The 17,413-nt window shown below is 35.4% G+C and overlaps 1 protein-coding gene across 4 annotated transcripts in view; it reads right to left on the minus strand.

Annotated features, from left to right (window-relative positions):
- RBBP8 (RB binding protein 8, endonuclease) overlaps positions 1 to 17,413 on the minus strand; it is a 97,201-nt gene that overhangs the window by 16,461 nt on the left and 63,327 nt on the right. For 3 of the 4 annotated variants that reach the window (XM_081097460.1, XM_081097459.1, XM_081097462.1), the window contains 8 exons: positions 15,546 to 15,721; positions 13,401 to 13,505; positions 10,536 to 10,633; positions 8,795 to 8,907; positions 6,627 to 7,515; positions 6,417 to 6,543; positions 4,496 to 4,584; positions 4,133 to 4,247 (listed from right to left, as the gene is read on the minus strand). In XM_081097460.1, the coding sequence (XP_080953586.1) occupies positions 4,133 to 4,247; positions 4,496 to 4,584; positions 6,417 to 6,543; positions 6,627 to 7,515; positions 8,795 to 8,907; positions 10,536 to 10,633; positions 13,401 to 13,505; positions 15,546 to 15,721 (1,712 nt within the window). The remainder of the gene's footprint in view (positions 1 to 4,132; positions 4,248 to 4,495; positions 4,585 to 6,416; positions 6,544 to 6,626; positions 7,516 to 8,794; positions 8,908 to 10,535; positions 10,634 to 13,400; positions 13,506 to 15,545; positions 15,722 to 17,413) is intronic. The other variant, XM_081097461.1, reaches the window with a different exon arrangement.

The following is a 17,413-nucleotide window of genomic DNA, read 5'->3' on the forward strand; positions in this document are numbered from 1 at the left end:
AATTTTAATGTGCATGAGGCAAGAATAAACTCCCAAGTCTAGGTAATTACTATACATTTATAAAACCTCTATGTTATGACTCCAAATATCCTTTATTCATGTAAAGAGAATGCTAGTTTTTGTTATTTTCATTATAAACGTTAAAAATCATTTTCTTCCTATCAGGTCATGTGTAATTTATGCTAAACCAAAAGGAGATCTGCCAAAGTAACTGAGGAATAAAAAATATATCATAATGAAAAATAAAAAAATCCTGAAGTAAATTGTGTATAAATAGCTGATATTAAAATCTCTATAGAGCCCAGCGTGGCTCAGTGGTTGAGCACTGACCTATGAGCCAGGAGGTCAGGGCACATGCCTGGGTTGTTGGCTCAATCCCCAGTAGGGGGTGCGTAGGAGGCAGCCAACTTATGATTCTCTCATGATTGATGTTTCTATCTCTCTCGCCCTCTCCCTTCCTCTCTGAAATCAATAAAAATATATTTTAAAAACAATAAATCTCTATAGAATTTTGTTTACCTGCTTGTTTTTCTAACGTGGCAGCAAAAAAATGTATTTTCTTGCATTACTATTAACACTTGGTAGTGTTGATATAATGAATTCAATTCCCTATTTGACATGCAAAATGCTAAATTCATCTTCAGAGTAGTGAATAAAAAAATAAATATTTCTAATTTAAGTATGTTCAGTTCAAGGTGCTTATTTATGTCAAACTAGAGGTGCTTATGTCAAACTATTTCCTACCATACAATCGCATTTTTAAATTCACCAGAATTTACTAAAAAACAGAAATAGATCCAGTTAGCTAACAAATATGACAGAACAGAAGCCTACTGAGATTACTTTATAAAATAACTACCATCTCCCCCAATCCATGGTGCTCTAGCTAACACCCATACCATATTTTATCTTTCTCCAGCACTAACCATCATCTATCATACCATATATTTATTTGCTTGTTTGTTCCCTATTAGTACTTTTGTTCTGTTTTGTTTACTCATTGTCTCCAGTTCTTGGAACACTTCCTGGTATAAAATTGTAGCTCATTATATACTAAATGATTAGACATTTGTTTATTTTTCATTTTGAGAGTCAAATTGCTGGATAAAATAGACTTCTATGTGTAGGCAGTGTGCTAGGCATTCCCAAAGCATTCTGTATATGCAGTTAGTAAATCACAGTAAGTTGCTGACGTCTGCTATGAAATACTTGAATACAGATATTATATCCTATTGATCTTTCTATCATAATATCTATAAGTCCTAACACAGAGTAGGGATACAAAAAACATTCTGTGAATTGAAACATTAGCAGCAATTTGGAGTTTTTATTGGAGTGTTAAATTTTAACCATTTCTTAGTATTAAAAGGTTTACCTTATGGGTAAAATGGGCAGATTGTTTTTTTTTTTTTCCAAATAGGCCTTAGGAATATCTCCTATCCCATGTGCTGTTCTTACAAAGTGATCTCAACACTCCTTCCACGGGGTAGTGAGAGCCATGTTTCTCTTGCTTTGAACCTAGGCAGGTCTTTGTGACATTATGCAATTTCTGAAGCCAGATCATAAAAATTACATTTTATTTCTATCTTGCCCTTATGGGATTCTCACTCTGGGAACCTAATCTCCATGTGATGAGAAAGCTCAAACTAGCCCTCGTGGAAAGATCATATGGAGAAGCCCTGAGACTGAATGAGGAGAGATGCCAAGTCACCCCCATCTGTCTAGCATTTTGCTGTTCTAGCTCCAGCCACCATCTGCTTACAACTGCGTGAGAGAGTGTGAGACAGAACCACACAGCCAAGCCCTTCCTGAATTTCTGAGCCATAGAAACTATGAAAGATAAGAAAATGTTGTTTTAATCTTTTAAGTTATTGGATTAATTTATTATGCATCATTAATACACACAAGACCTATTTAGCCAAAATTAATAAATCATTAGCTCAAGTTCTAATCTCACTTCTACACAATATTTGCTTCAACTATATTGGGGAACCATTACATTCTTTGAATCAACTAGATAAATTTAAAGCCAAAGTAGTCATACTTTAGTTTTGTTGTTTCCTACAAAAATAAGAAAACATTATCAGGGCTGGTATTGTGAACAAAATAATCATCTATCATACCATATATTTATTTGCTTGTTTGTTCACTATTAGTTCTGTTTTGTTTATACATTGTTTCCAGTTCCTGGAACACTTCCTGGTATAAAATTGCAGCTCATTATATATTTGTTTATTTTTCATTTTGAGAGTCAAATTTCTGGATAAAATAGAGTTTGTGTACAAAATAATCTTAAAAGTAAAGTATCTTTTTAAGAAGAAAATTATTTGTGTCATTCACTATAAAAAAAACAGTAACCACTGCTAAGGTTTCTCTTCTCTCTCTCTCTTCTCTCTCTCTCTCTCTCTCTCTCTCTCTCTCTCTCTCTCTACATATATATATATATATATTATTGATTTTTACAGAGAGGAGGGAGAGGAATAGAGAGTTAGAAACATTGATGAGAGAGAAACATCGATCAGCTGCCTCTTGCACACCCCCTACAGGGGATGTGCCCAAAACCAAGGCACCTGCCCTTGACCGGAATTGAACCTGGGACCCCTCAGTCTGCAGGCTGACGCTCTATCCACTGATCCAAACCGGTTAGGGCTAAGGTTTTTCTTTTAATAGATACCATCCTCTCACAACTTAGGCAGCCAGCTACTTGATCAATATAAATCATTATTCATTTCTAAGGGACAAAGATTTAAGGCAAAGTATTAACATTTTTTCTCATGTACTGCATGTAGGACAGCAAGAAAAAAGGTGTGTCTAAGGAAGTGAGAACAAGAATAGCTGTTTTATTATTTGGCCGAGCAAGTAGACTACAGAACATTCAGCAGACTGAGAATGCAAATACAGTCTGAATATCCTCAGTTTCCAACAGATGAGGGCTGGTAAATGCCTCTTCTGGCACCGAATTCCCAAGTAGCAGGTCTTATACCTCCCATTCAAAGGGTGACAAATGAAACTAGTCCCAGTCTAGTGGATCTCATGTCATATGCTGCTTTAGTTAGGAATGTTGCTAAGGTGGTGCCAAGCAAAATCCTTCTGTTCCACCTCTTTTTGATGAAGATTTACTGCTAATTTGCAAATCTATACTAATTCTTCTCAGTAGGATCTCCTGTTTTTGCCTTATGACAATGCTTTGGAAAATTGTATTTCTAAAACAGGACTTTCAAGTTTCCCTTTTATACCTTTTACTTATTTTTAAATTTATTTTATTGTTGAGTATTACAGATGTTCCCCATTTATTTCCCTCCACACATCTCCCACCCCAGGCCTTTACCTGTTTATTTTCTGTATCCATGGGCTATAACTAATTTGTACTTCTAAATCCCTTCACCTTTTTCATCCATCTCCCCAACACCCCTTCCCATCTGGCAACCAGCAAAATATTCTCTGTATCTATGAATGTTTCTATTTTGCTTGTTCATTTATTTTGATTTTTAGATTCAATTGTTGATATGTATTTATTGCCATTTTATTGTTCCTATTCTTGATTTTTTTTTCCTTCTTAAAGAAGACCCTTTAACTTTTCACAGGATTCTGGTTTGGTGGTGATAAGCGAACTGCTTTAGCTTTTTCTTGTCTGGGAAGCTCTTTATCTGACCTTCAATTCTAAATCATAGTTTTGCTAAGAATAATAATCTTGGTTGTAGGTCCTTACTTTTCATCACTTTGAATATTTCTTGCCACTAACTTCTGGCCTGCAAAGTTTCTGTTGCAAAACCAGCTGAGAGTCATATGAGTGCTCCCTCCCTTGCAGGTAACTTACTGCTTTTCTCTTGCTGTTTTTAAGATTCTCTTTGTCATTTTCATTATGATGTGTCTTAGTGTGGGCCTCTTTGTGTTCCTCTTGTTTGGGATTCTCTGTGCTTCCTGGACTTAATATGTCTATTTCTTTCACCTGGTAGGGGAAGTTTCTATCATTTTTTCCAAATAGGTTTTTTGAGCTTTACTAAAAGAAATCTAATATTATCAAAATGGGGAAAAAACACTTTGTTCATGGTGAAGAGATCACTGTGCTTATCAATGCAATGGTATTTCCCTCCATATTTTTATTAAAATAAGAAAATAAATCATATCTTACTTGGACTTTTTTCTCCCTTCTGCTCTTGCTTCTTCTTTAAAAGCATAGTTTCACTGACCAACGTACAGTCCGTGTCCACTGTCTCTCCTCCTGCTAATCTTGATTGACTGCCATCCTGAATATTTAAAAATCCAAAATTTTAACAATTGTCCCTTTATGTTCTTATATTTACTTTAAAAAACATTGTGGTAAAATATATATAAAACATTAATTTAACCATTTTAAGTTTACATTTCAGTAGCATTAAATTATATTTACTTTTACCTTTTAGAATTATTCATATTTTATTGCCTGTAGAATATTTTAGCTTTGATATACAACACAAGCATCTTCTCTCAAGCCTAGGTTTACTTTCTAACTTACCTTTGTATCTATTACAGTAATATCCATTTTATATTGAGAAAGGTCTGCTCCTGGATCTATACTCCACTGGATATTTTCACAGAATACATCTTAGATAAGGAGAAAAAAAGATACAATTAAGAACAGATTTTAAAAATTCTCATTACTTTAAAACATTACAGGATGCACAGACTGGAAGAAAAGTTTTGGTAAAGGACTTCTATCTATGACAAATAAAGAACTCTCACAACTCAATAATAAGACAAATACCCCAATTGAAAATGAGCAAAGGATCTGAATAGACAGTCTTTGAAAGAAGATATACAAATTGCCAATAAGCAAATGAAAAGATGTTCAACATTAGCCATCTGAGAAATGCAAATAAAAAACCCAAAGAGATACCATTTTACATCCCACCACATGGCTCCAAACAAAAAGACATAGTAACAAGTGTTGGTAAGGATGTGGAAAACTGAAACCCTCACATTCTGCTTGTGGGAATGTGGAATGATGTAGATGCTTTGGAAAAGTTACATAGTTCTTCAGGAGGTTAAAAAGAGCCTATGGCCCAGCAATTCTACTATTATGTGTATCTAAAAAAAGAGAGAGAAGAAACATACATCCACACAAAATTGGACATCAATGGTCATAGCAGCATTATTCATAATAAAAAATGAAATAGTGAAAAATGTCACAAATTATATAATTTCATTACATAAAAACTCCAGAAAAGGCAAAACTATAGAGACAGAAAGTATATTCTTGATTGCCTAGGATTGAGCAAGAGGAGTCGGGAATAAAGAATGATTGCTAATGGATACTGTTCTTTCTGTTCTCTTTGAGATGATGAAAAATGTCCTATACATAGACTGTAATAATCTTTAAATGACCTGGTGAATATATCAAAACCAGTAAATTTTATAAATTTTACGAATGTGCACCAAAAGGTTGCTGGTTTGATTCCTGGTTAGGATACATGCCCGGGTTGGGGGCTCGATCCCTGGTAGAGGACTTGCAGGAGGCAGCTGATTGAGGTTTCTCTCTCTCCCTCCCTCTCCCCCTCCCCCTCCCTCTCCCTCTCTCTCTCCCTCTCCTTCTCCCTCTCCTTCTCCCTCTCAGGTCTCTGAAATAAAAAAAGAATGTGATTCAGGAAAAGAGGGAAAATAAACCTAGAATGAAGGAATAATTTTCTAATGAGGAATAAAAGACAAAATACCGTGTGTGAAGTACAGAAATACTTGGTTGCTATAAAAACCAAAGACTCCTTTTAAACAGAGCAGACTTATGAAAAGAATGATTATACATATTACAGCAAACAATGTTTTAAAACAAGAATCTGAAAAAACCATGTAAATATATGCATATGTTTATAGATACATATGTAAACACAAAGAAAAAGAACAGGTTACCTATGGGGTAGAAACAAGTTTTGGATGATGAAAATTCTACTTTATATATTTTAAAATTCTCTGTACATTTTTTAAAGCTTTTGTAAAGAAAATAAGAAATAACTACAGCCCTGACCAGGTAGCTCAGTTGGTTAGAGCATCATCATGATATACCAAGGTTGTGTGTTCAATCAGGGCACATACAAGAAGCAACCAATGAATACACAAATAGGTAGAATAACAAATCTCTCTCTCTCTCTCTCAAAAAAGAAATAAAAACTTAAAAAAAGAACTACATAGAATAGATAACTCCACAAAATCACCTATAAAAGTAGGTATTAAAGATCTTAATTCACTTTTCTAAAAGCTCGAGGATATATCACATGTAAAATGAACCCAAAGAGAATTATTCTGTAAATACAGAAACATGTAGAAAGAAAACATTTTCTCCCAAAACAATTCAATCTACCCAAAGAATAACATATTTAGTATCTTAAATAATATACCAAGATAATATATATAAAGAGTGGAAGTACTATCTATAGTGTATATACCTTGATTGTTTTGTAGAGGTTTTGTTTTAGCGATTCTACATGGATTTAACTGAAGAACTGATGCAAGTTCACATTCTCCATGAACTGACCTGGTTTTTATTCTTACTGGTTCATGAGAACCAGCACCCTAAAACAGAAAGAATCATTTGTATCTAGGTGACATCACAACCAACCATTTAAAACCAAAATCCATGAATATTTAACACAAACCTTCACATCATCAAAAAGATTCTCTGTTTCCAAACTTTCACGTGGATGTAGAGGGATTTTAAAGAAAGGATTTTCTTCTTTTATTAGTAATGGTGTTTTGTTATCTGGAGAGGATTTAATCAGGGGCTGAAGGACACACTCCTGTAAACGGGGCTCCTCTGGAGGATCTTTGGCTGGCACAAAGCTCCCACTCAAAACCTTTCGGCTTGAGGAAGAACCCTTTGAAATGGGCTTCAAAGCCTCATAGAGAGTCACCTGTCTAAATTTGATTTTAGAGGTCTCGCTTCCTTGGCTCTTCTCTTGACACTGAATAGCTGAAAATCGATCAGAGAGATCTAGAGGTTTATCCATCACATAGTCTCCATTCACAGAAGAATGACTATCCAGTGGAAAAGGAAAAGCATTTTCTTTATCAAAAGAGGCTTGGGGGCAGCTTACTTCATCTTCACTTTCTTCCTCAATTTTCTTCCTTTTGGATGTTTTGCATCCCAATGATTTCAGGGGCACCACATGTTTATCAGTAATAGCATTTTTAATATGATCAATATTATCCTGTTCACTTATGGATTCACTTGTATTTTTATTTATAAGCATCTGTTTATTAGAAGACTGGCTAATAATCTTGTTCCCTTCAGACCCAAGATTAGGATGTGTGAAAAGGGAACTATCTTCAGATTTTGATCTAGGTTTCTCTAATCTAGAATTAGAAGTGCTGCCAAAAGGTGCTGTTTTCAGATGGCTTTTTTTCCCAGTCTCCAAAAGAGAAGGGGACAAACTTGTATTCAAACCAAAACTATTTTTCACATTAGAGGTAGCTCCAAACACAGGAGATGATACCCGAGTAGTCAGTTCTTCTTGAGGAGGAGTCTTTGAATTAGGATCTGAAAATCTAAGAAGATAAAGAAATCAGGTAAAAATTAAAGGATAGCATAATGAGAAAACATATGCTAATATAGAATTATTAATAATAAGGTTTTATCTACGTATTAGAGATAGATGCTTCACCAGCTTCTTTTCCTTTAGCTGACAAAAAGCAGAGGAAAATGATACAATTATCCTATCTCAATACCATGACAGTCCTACCTATAGATATTTTCCCTAAATAATTTAAATAACTTCACTATATTAAAAAAAATCATATTTTAATAAATTCCACTGGGGACCCAACTTCTGTTGCTATGAAATCCTGTCATAAGTAACTCTAAGAAATAAATTCTTATACTACAGAACCGAACATGAATTAAGACCCAGCCCTAGCTGGTTTGGCTCAGTGGATAAAGCATCTGTCTGCAGACTGAAGGGTTCTGGGTTCGATTGCAGTCAAGGGCACATATTTCGGTTGCAGGCTTGATCCCCAGCTCTGGTCGGGGTGCGTGCGGGAGGCAACCAGTCAATGTTTGTCTCTCACATCTATGTTTTTCTCTCTGTCTCTCCCCCTCGCCCTCTCTCTAAAAATCAATGGGGGAAAAATCAATGGAAAAATATCCTCGGGTGAGGATTAATAACAAAAAGACCCAGTTTGCTTCTAGCAGAGGAGACAGCTTTGGTAGTGAAAAGACCTTGGTTGGGTAAAGCTCTGCCTCTAGTACTGAAGGCAGAGCCTTAAACAAGACATTTAACCTCTCTGGAGCTACATTTTTGTCAATTGTAAAATGTGGTGGTAATATTTTACAATTGACAAAATACTACTTTAATGAGTTACTATGATGACAAGTTAAATGTGATATATCTACCTAAAACTGAAAGCTCTTTTAAAAAGCAAAATGCTACATAGATATAGGTATTATAAATTAACGGTTGTTTTGAAATTAGTAAAAGCAAGGTGCAACACTATCTTTATACAATTTCATCCAAGCTTTATACAATATCCAGTTTTTGGAAATGCAAACCCAGAAGGGATGACTGTGTTTTTAAAGAGGCAGGGTAACAAGGCTGGGAACTCTTATGTACTGCTTAACAGAAGTACAGAAAGAATCTAAAAATATCTTTCACTAGAGTAATACAAAAAAAGCCCTCAATTGGTCATAAACTGGAGAAAGTATTTTTTAAAATAAAAATTAATACAACCAGAATAACAAACTATGTGCTGAGGGAGAGAAATAGTTTAATTATATGGAATAGGATTTCACCAATAGTTTATAAATTTTCACCAAAGTACCCCCAATTACCTTAAGCTATCTTTATTATTTCTTGTAGATTCCTCTAAAGGTTGTTTCTTGTGATCTCCTTCCAGACAGTGGTAGAGTTCATCACCAACAGGGCTCATGGGACTGTGAGATTCCTTCAGCAGTAAAATATAAAGTACATAAATACAATGAAATATTATTTTTCCTTAAAAAGGATGAAATACTGATATATGCTATAATATGGCTGACCTCAAAAATAGGGTAAACGAAAGAAGCCTGGCTCAAAAGCCATATCATGTGTGATTCAATTTACATGAATTACCCAGAATAGGTCAATGTGTAAGGACAGAAAGCAGATTGGTGGATGCCAGAGGCAGCGAGTACTGGGGAACAAGGACTAAATGTTTAACTGGCTTTCTTTTAGGATGGTGATAGTAATACTTTGGAACCAGACAGAATTGGTAGTTGCATAATATTGTGAACATACTAAATTCCAATGAATTGTACACTTTAAAATGGTTAATTTTACATTATGTGCATTTTTTTTTATCACAATAAAATATATGAAGCACATTTTAAGTTTAAAGAGAAGAAAGCATTACTATTTTACTATTTTAAGTAAGTACATTCCATTATTGGTATATAAAACTCCAATTTCAAAAAAATTATTAAGATGAGGGGAAGGGAATAGATATGATTATTTATACTGACAGGAGATGAAGTTAAAAGGATCCTTTGGAGAGCAGTGGTGCTCAAACTTTAAAAAAGACAACTGAGGATCTTGTTAAAATGCATGTTTTCTTTCAGTGGGTTTGGGGTGGCATCTGAGATTTTGTAATAAATTTCAAGATGATGCAGATGCTGTTGGACTGTGGATCCCATTTGAGAACCAAATCCTTAGAGATCAGCTCTATTACTGTATTTGGTGTCAGAAATACTGACATGCCAGGCTTATGGGTAGGAGAAAATGAAAAACCATTAAAACACTTAAAGTTTAAAGGTTAAAAATTACCCACTATCACTTGAATGTAGATTTATAACTAGAAAAAATAATAACAAATTACCCAAATGTAATGAAAAATCAATTCAATTTTTACAAATTCACTAAATAGTAAGACAATTTTATAAGACCCATATACATTTACCAACTAAAGCACAGGAGTAGTATTTTAAAGTTGTATCAAAGTGAAACTTTCTTAAGATTGAAGAATTCAAGTTTTCTATTTTTAGGAATCAATTAAGAAAAATATAAATGTGCCTGACTAAGGAAGCACTAAAATAATACAGAAATCATGGGGTCAATTAGGTTTTTTTGGATTGGCACTTATAAGGACAGAGAACTAAAATATATATGGTATCCCAAGAATTCATCTGATTTTCAAATCAAACCCCAGTTTAAAGGAGGTTCAGAAGATCCAATAAATTCTGAAATAAATCTAAAGGCTCAGGCCTTCTCTTAGATGAAACAGGGTAGGAATAGGGGGCAGTGAGGGTGCAGGGAAGAGGATTGGCCAAACCCTCCAAGCCATTATGATTTCCCTAAATTCTGACTCAATCCACAATCTATATCCCCAAAATTCTAAAGACTCTAGATTTCTGGACCAGCTTAGGGCAGATAATATAAATGAGCCTTTCTAGCCACATCAGTTTTGTTGTAGGCCTTTATCCAATGGTCTTTGGGGAAAAAAGGTGTTTTTTTTTTTTTTCTTGCTCAATTCTCTAAAAACTGATCTAAAAAGACACCAATTAATTCATGTTGTCACCAAACTAAACATCTACTTACAGATTCTTCCGGAACACTAAGTCCAAGTGTCTCGGCAACAACTGTAGCTAAATTAAAAGATGACTTATCAGTGGGAGAACTGCTCGTTCCACGTGTTTCTAAGAGAAAAAAACCCACCCCAATTATATAATTGTAGAAACTAGATGTACAAAAAAAATACAAAAAAGCCCTGGCCAGGTGACTCCATTGGTTGGAGCACTGTCTCATAGACCAAAAGGATTGCAGGTTCGCTTCCTGGTTGGGGCATGTGCAGAAGGCACCCAATCGAAGTTCTTCTCTCGCATTAATGTTTCTCTCTGTCTCTCTCAAATCAATAAACATATTCTTGAGGATTAAAAGACTCACAGAACATTGTTACAAAAAGGTCACTGAACAATTTTTAATATCCTGTGCAAAAAGGCCCAAATATATCTACTATAAGCATATGTTGAAAAGAAAGAACCTGCAGAGAAGCTGGAGGAGATATAGGAAAAGAGAACAACTGATGGAGTCGTCTCCCTCAGCAGAAGAGGATGGGTCCAGAGTGCTGAGGAGCAAGGACCTGCACACTTGATGTTGCATCCCCAGCACCCTTTGCCAGATAGTCCTGTCTATACATATGCACACATGCTTGCACACAAACATACACACATGCTAATATAAAGTTATCTGTGGCTTTCAGAGTATAAGTTTTATACTGATAAATTATGAGTAAATGATTAACCTTGGCTAATCCTTCCCTGGATCCCATTTCCACTCGGCTTTTCAAGGATCTAGCAATGGTTCCCTCTTTCTCCAGGATTATTCATTTCTCTCTTTGCTTGATCATTCCATCAACATAAAAATATACTGAATATGTTTTAATATCCCATTTTTTATTTTTTAAAAATATATTTTGATTTTTTTTCAGAGAGGAAGGGAGAGGGATAGTTAGAAATATTGATGAGAGAGAAGCATCGATCAGCTGCCTCCTGCACACCCCCTACTGGGGATGTGCTTGCAACCAAGGTACATGCCCTTGACCGGAATCCTTCAGTCCGCAGGCCAACGCTCTATCCACTGAGCTAAACCGGTTAGGGCTAATATCCCATCTTCTGAAGGACTTGTTTAGAAGTGCTCTCTCCATTTTTCTCTGATCCTGGTTTCTCTTGAACTTGAAACAGCCTAGTTGATAACCTTACACTTTAGTAGTTCATGCTGAGTTTAACACTCAGTGATCTCCATGTGACCAAATCCAATGCTCAAATCTCAGTCTTCACCTTTCTTCACTTATTAGCACTGTTTGCCACAGTTGACTTCTCCCTGGTCTCTCCACCTGGCTTATAGGACACACTATCATAGCTCTCCTATCTTACTATTAGCTACTTCAATGGCTACTTTGTTGGTTCCTCCTCATTTCAACAACCTCTAAAGCACCATTTCTACAGTTGTAATATCACCTCCAAGGGGGTGAAGATGGCTTTGGGGGGATTTTAAAAAAATATAACACACAGATATACATACATTCATGTATTACAGCTGAACTAGAACTATTAAAATTCCATAGGGAAAGTGATTAGAAGAAAAAACTATCTAAAAAGGCTGGTGTAGGGGTGATAATGAAAAAAAACTTGAGCCCTAGCTGGTTTGGCTCAGTGGATAGGGTGTCAGCCTGTGGACTAACGGGTCCCAGGTTTGATTCCAGTCAAGGGCACATGCCCGGGTTGTGGGCTCCATCCCTAGTGTGGGGCATGAAGAAGGCAGCAGATCAGTGATTCTCTCTCATTGTTGCTGTTTCTATCTTTCTCCCTTCTTTTCTGAAATCAATAAAAACATGTTAAAAAAAACAAAAACAAACTTGAGAATCACTATTTTACACTATGTAGTGCCTCAGGGCTAAGTACTTGGACTTCTCTATCTACATTCACTTCGTTGGTAATCTAGCCCACTCTCATGGCTTCGATACCACCTACATGCTAACTTCCAATCCTCTATCCTAGACTTCTCTAAACCCATATCCACCTACCCATCTAAAATCTTCATTTGAATGTCTATCAGGTACCTCAAACACAATACTCTCAAAACCAAGCTCCTGATTTCTAACCACCCCCACCCTATTCTGCAAACCTGCTTCTTCCCTCTCAGTTAATAGAGTTGCCCAAACCAATCTCCCCTTTGCTCAGTCTGCCCCAGTCACACAGGTCTCCTTAAGGTTCTTCAAACCAACCAAACACACCCTCACTTCAGTCTTGGTGCTCGCCAACTTCTCTACCTGGAGTACCCTTCCCCCAGACACCCACATGACTCACTTGCTTTCCTTAGTCTCTGTTCATATGTCACATTTAAAGTGAAGCTTTCCCATATCTCTTCTTAACCTGCTAAAAGGAGGTATTAGAAAGCCTAACACATACACAGTGTCCCCTAAAAATGTATGCACACTTTAACAGCTGATAGCTCAATTTTGAAAATGAAATGTATTTTAATAAACACTGCCTTTATAATTATTCAAAGTGTGTGTGTACATTTTTTGAGACACCCTATATTTGTTTATTTTCTTCCTCTCCCCAACTAGATTGTAAGCTCAGTGAGGTTAAGGGCTTTGTTTTGTTCAGCGCCTGGTATATAGTAAACACTAAAATATTTCTTGAATCAATGAGTAAACCAGAGTATAGCATTGTTTACTTAAAATATATTAGCACTTTGTATTAAAATGCATAGAGCTACTAATATGATTTAATAACAGAATAACATTACTTTCTAATATGAAAAAGACTGCTAAAGACTTAGTAATACAAACAAAATTAATAAAAAATGTTAAAATATTGTCTAATTCAGACTGTTGGCCACTCTTGCCCACCAACAACCACAAATTTTAAACTAATGAAGTAATTTCAATATTTTGCTTACGAGCCACTGGAGACTGACTTTGATCACAAGTGTCAGCCACTAGAATTTCATTTTCATTAGGCTTATGTTGTAGATGAGTTGAAGATTTTGGAACTTTTCTCAATTCTAAAGGGAAAAAAAGGAAAGATTATGTATAAACCATCACGATGGAAAATATCAAAATGCTATTCTGATAAACCAATACAAACCTATCCTTACCGGTATTAGAAGTACTATTTTATTAATACAACTTTCATATTCTAATAAAGAGTTCATGCCACAATTTCACTAGAAACAAAGCTGGAAGTTAGATCAGTAGTAAAGGACAGTGGGAGAGCGAACTAGAGCAGATGTGCTTCTTTTGATCCAAGTCTCCTAAAACTAATATTTTAACGTATAGTTTCCTTATGTATTTGTTGTAAATCAGTAGGTCAGTTTAAAATAAATACTGCATCCCAGATCTCCACAATCTTTGTTTTAGTTTTTATTTTCTGAAAGGAAATCCTGAAACATGCTTTGTCAGAAATAATTCAAAGAAAAACAAACAAACAATCAAAAAGTAAGTAAAGGGAAATAGACTTTTACTAATTATAACCTGAAAATAATACTGAAAAGCATATAAACTGCTCTGGCTGGGTAGCTCAGTTGGTTAGTGTCATCCCAATATGCCAAGGTTGCAGGTTCGTTCCTGTTCAGGGCACATACAAGAATCAACCAATGAATGCATCAACAAATGGATGTTTCTCTCTTTTGCTCTCTCAAATAAATAATTTTAAAAAGCAGTATAAACTTTAAAATAAATAAGCAAAAATGGTTAGAAAGAGGAAAGGACTAAGTAGTCATTAAGTCAATTTTAATATAATTTGCATGGCTCAAAAGTTATCTTGCATTTGAATCCCAAATTTCAGATTCCAAGTAAAAATGGTTAGTACGACATTAAAACAGACAAATCAAGTTTTTAAATAGTTGTATGTTATTCTTATATAATGAAGAAACAAGCCAGAAGCTTTTGTGATACAAAAGAAGACTTTCCTAATAAAGAAAATTACTGTGAATTTGTTTTTCTGAATATTCTTATACATGGATTTAAACATGACCTAAATTAAGCAGATGGTTATCTGTAGTAACGCCTGTCTGATAACAGACTAAAAGGCCAATGCATGTGCATTCTACATCTATGATCTTACGTTTTATTTTAGCTCTTAATTATGTGTAAGATTTTTAACAATTCTCTTATTTTCCACTAGATGGTGATGTAAGGTCATGTAAAATGATGAAAATTATGCCAATTTTCCAATGTCAAAGAATAAGATTTACTTATTTTTTCAAAGGCATAGCTCTTAAAAATTTATTTGAATTATAAAATATGTTACAAATAGTTTAGGTTAAAAATTAAAGTTTACCATATACTTTAGATCAATATTGAAAGAAATAATCTTTGTATCATGTCACATAATACATTTCAGGACTACATGAAAGGGTATTCCCAAAGCATTTAACAGACATGGTAAACCACAAAGTGATATGTTATAATGCTATTTCTTTATTACCACCAATTGCTACAGATTATAACAAGTAAGAATAGCCAATTAAAGACAGGATTCTCAATGTGGAATAGCTGTGGGCAAGATCTGGAAAATACAAAAGTTTAAGTTAGGAAGATCTGTATTTGAATTCTGACTCATCTACTTACTTGAGAGGTGACCCTGAGTGAGTTATTTAACCTTTTTAAAGAGCATTTTTTCATCATCTATAAAATATAGGTGCTAATAGCTACATGAGAATTCAAATATAGTAATACTGTATTCAAACCACTCAGCGCACAGTAGGTAAAAATTAGTGTTAAGTTCCTTTCCTTTTTCCTGTTATTCCACTCAGATATATACAATAAGAATGTTTTTTAAATAAAAAGAAAACAAGAAACTATAAACAATGTTTATGAAATGCAGGGTGTTTACATATTCAGAAGAACAATATATGTCTATATATAATACAGGTAGAAAATGTCTTTCCAGCCACTTCATTATTGGAAGTTAAATTTACAGGTATAACAAGTTTACCTGAACAATGACTCTTTACCTTCCATGAAATTGAATAACACAAAAACAATAGATGGATACTATTTTTACAAAACCAAATAACTGAAGTGTAACTCTAAATCCTTACCATTTGTACACACAGAGAGCTCCGGTTTAGTATGTGTTTGTTCTATGTATCTGACATGGAGGTTCTCCCTTCTTCGTAGCCGATTAATGCCAGAAAATGAAAAGGCTGTTATCGGTGAATCTGGAATAACATTTTCCTCAGATTCAAGCTCAGCTGCTTGATGCTGTTGATCATTCCTAGAGGAAAATAATGACAATTGAAAGAAAATTAATTCAATGAATATTTACTAAAACATCTACCATATGGTATAGAGCTACAGAAAGACATAGGTGAAACTTAAGACATATAATTCCTTGCATCTAAAGTTCAAAATCTAAATATAAGGATTCAAATGATTAGAGTGGAGAATATTATTGTGAGAAGAAATGTACAAAGTGTAGTTACTGCCACTTGAAGTGAAATTAAAAGAATTTCAAATGGCTGAGACAATCAGCAGAGGATGCACATAGTTTGAGTAAAGGCCGGCAGTATTGTATACTGGTGTTGGAGAAGGGCACACTGGAACTATGTGAAGGAGGGCCTTAATGAAGTGTGCACATAGTTTAGAAAGCAAGAGGAAAGGAATTAAGGTTTTAGAGTATGGAAGCAATGCGACAATCCAGTAGCATTGTGCAAGACTGGGACAGAAAGAAAAGAGGCAAGGAAATCAATTAGGTAGGGGCTACAATAGTCCAGCCAAGATCATCTGTGGGTTTGAACTAGGCCAGTGGTCAGCAAACTCATTAGTCAACAGAGCCAAATATCAGCAGTACCATGACTGAAATTTCTTTTGAGAGCCAAATTTTTTCAACTTAAACTACATAGGTAGGTACATTGTTATTAACTTAATTAGGGTACTTCTAAACTGGCCTTTGCTAAAAACGTCCTCAATCTGATTGAGGTATGTTCGCTGAGGTCAACCCCTTCCATCCACACTCATCTTGTATACTTGTTTCGTCTATCTCCTTTCATTCATCCTCTCTATATGTCCAAACCATCTCAACATACCTTTCTTAATCCTCGACACTACATCTTCTTTCACTCCACAATGTTCCCTAAAATTAACTTAATAAACTTAAAGTTTTAAGTCTTTTTTTTAAAAAATATATTTTATTGATTTTTTACAGAGAGGAAGGGAGAGAGATAGAGAGTCAGAAACATTGATGAGAGAGAAACATCGATTAGCTGCCTCCTGCACATCTCCTACTGGGGATGTGCCCGCAACCCAGGTACATGCCCTTGACCGGAATCGAACCTGGGACCTTTCAGTCCGCAGGCTGACGCTCTATCCACTGAGCCAAACCGGTTTCGGCAAAAGTTTTAAGTCTTAACAGTGGTCGGCAAACTGCGGCTCGCGAGCCACATGCGGCTCTTTGGCCCCTTGAGTGTGGCTCTTCCACAAAATACCGACTTCTGTGCATGGGCCATGAAGTTTCAATCGCACTGTACATGCGCGCCTGCACGTGGTGTTTTGTGGAAGAGCCACACTCAAGGGTCCAAAGAGCCGCATGTGGCTCGCGAGCCGCAGTTTGCCGACCATTGAACTAGGATGTTGAAAACAGCTATGGAAAGGAAAGAATCAGTGCTAAACATTGTAGTAGTAGAATCAGCATGACTTGGCAACTGACAAAATTACGGTGATAAATAATATTAATTACCAACATTCTTGTAGGTTTACACTGCCAGACCCTGTTCAAAGTATGAACTTATTACTAACAGTCTCATTTTACAAATGAGAAAATGGAAGTTACAGAAGTTAAGTCACTTACTAAAATAGTAAATAACAGAACCAGGATCTAAATCCCAGCAGCCAGACTCCCAAGACAATACTGATAACCATTCAATGTGTTATCCTTAGTGTAGACCAAGAGACAAACGACAGACTACAA

The sequence above is a fragment of the Myotis nattereri genome (genome assembly GCF_964212035.1).
Source record: "Myotis nattereri genome assembly, chromosome: 8".
Classification (NCBI taxonomy): Eukaryota; Metazoa; Chordata; class Mammalia; order Chiroptera; family Vespertilionidae; genus Myotis; species Myotis nattereri.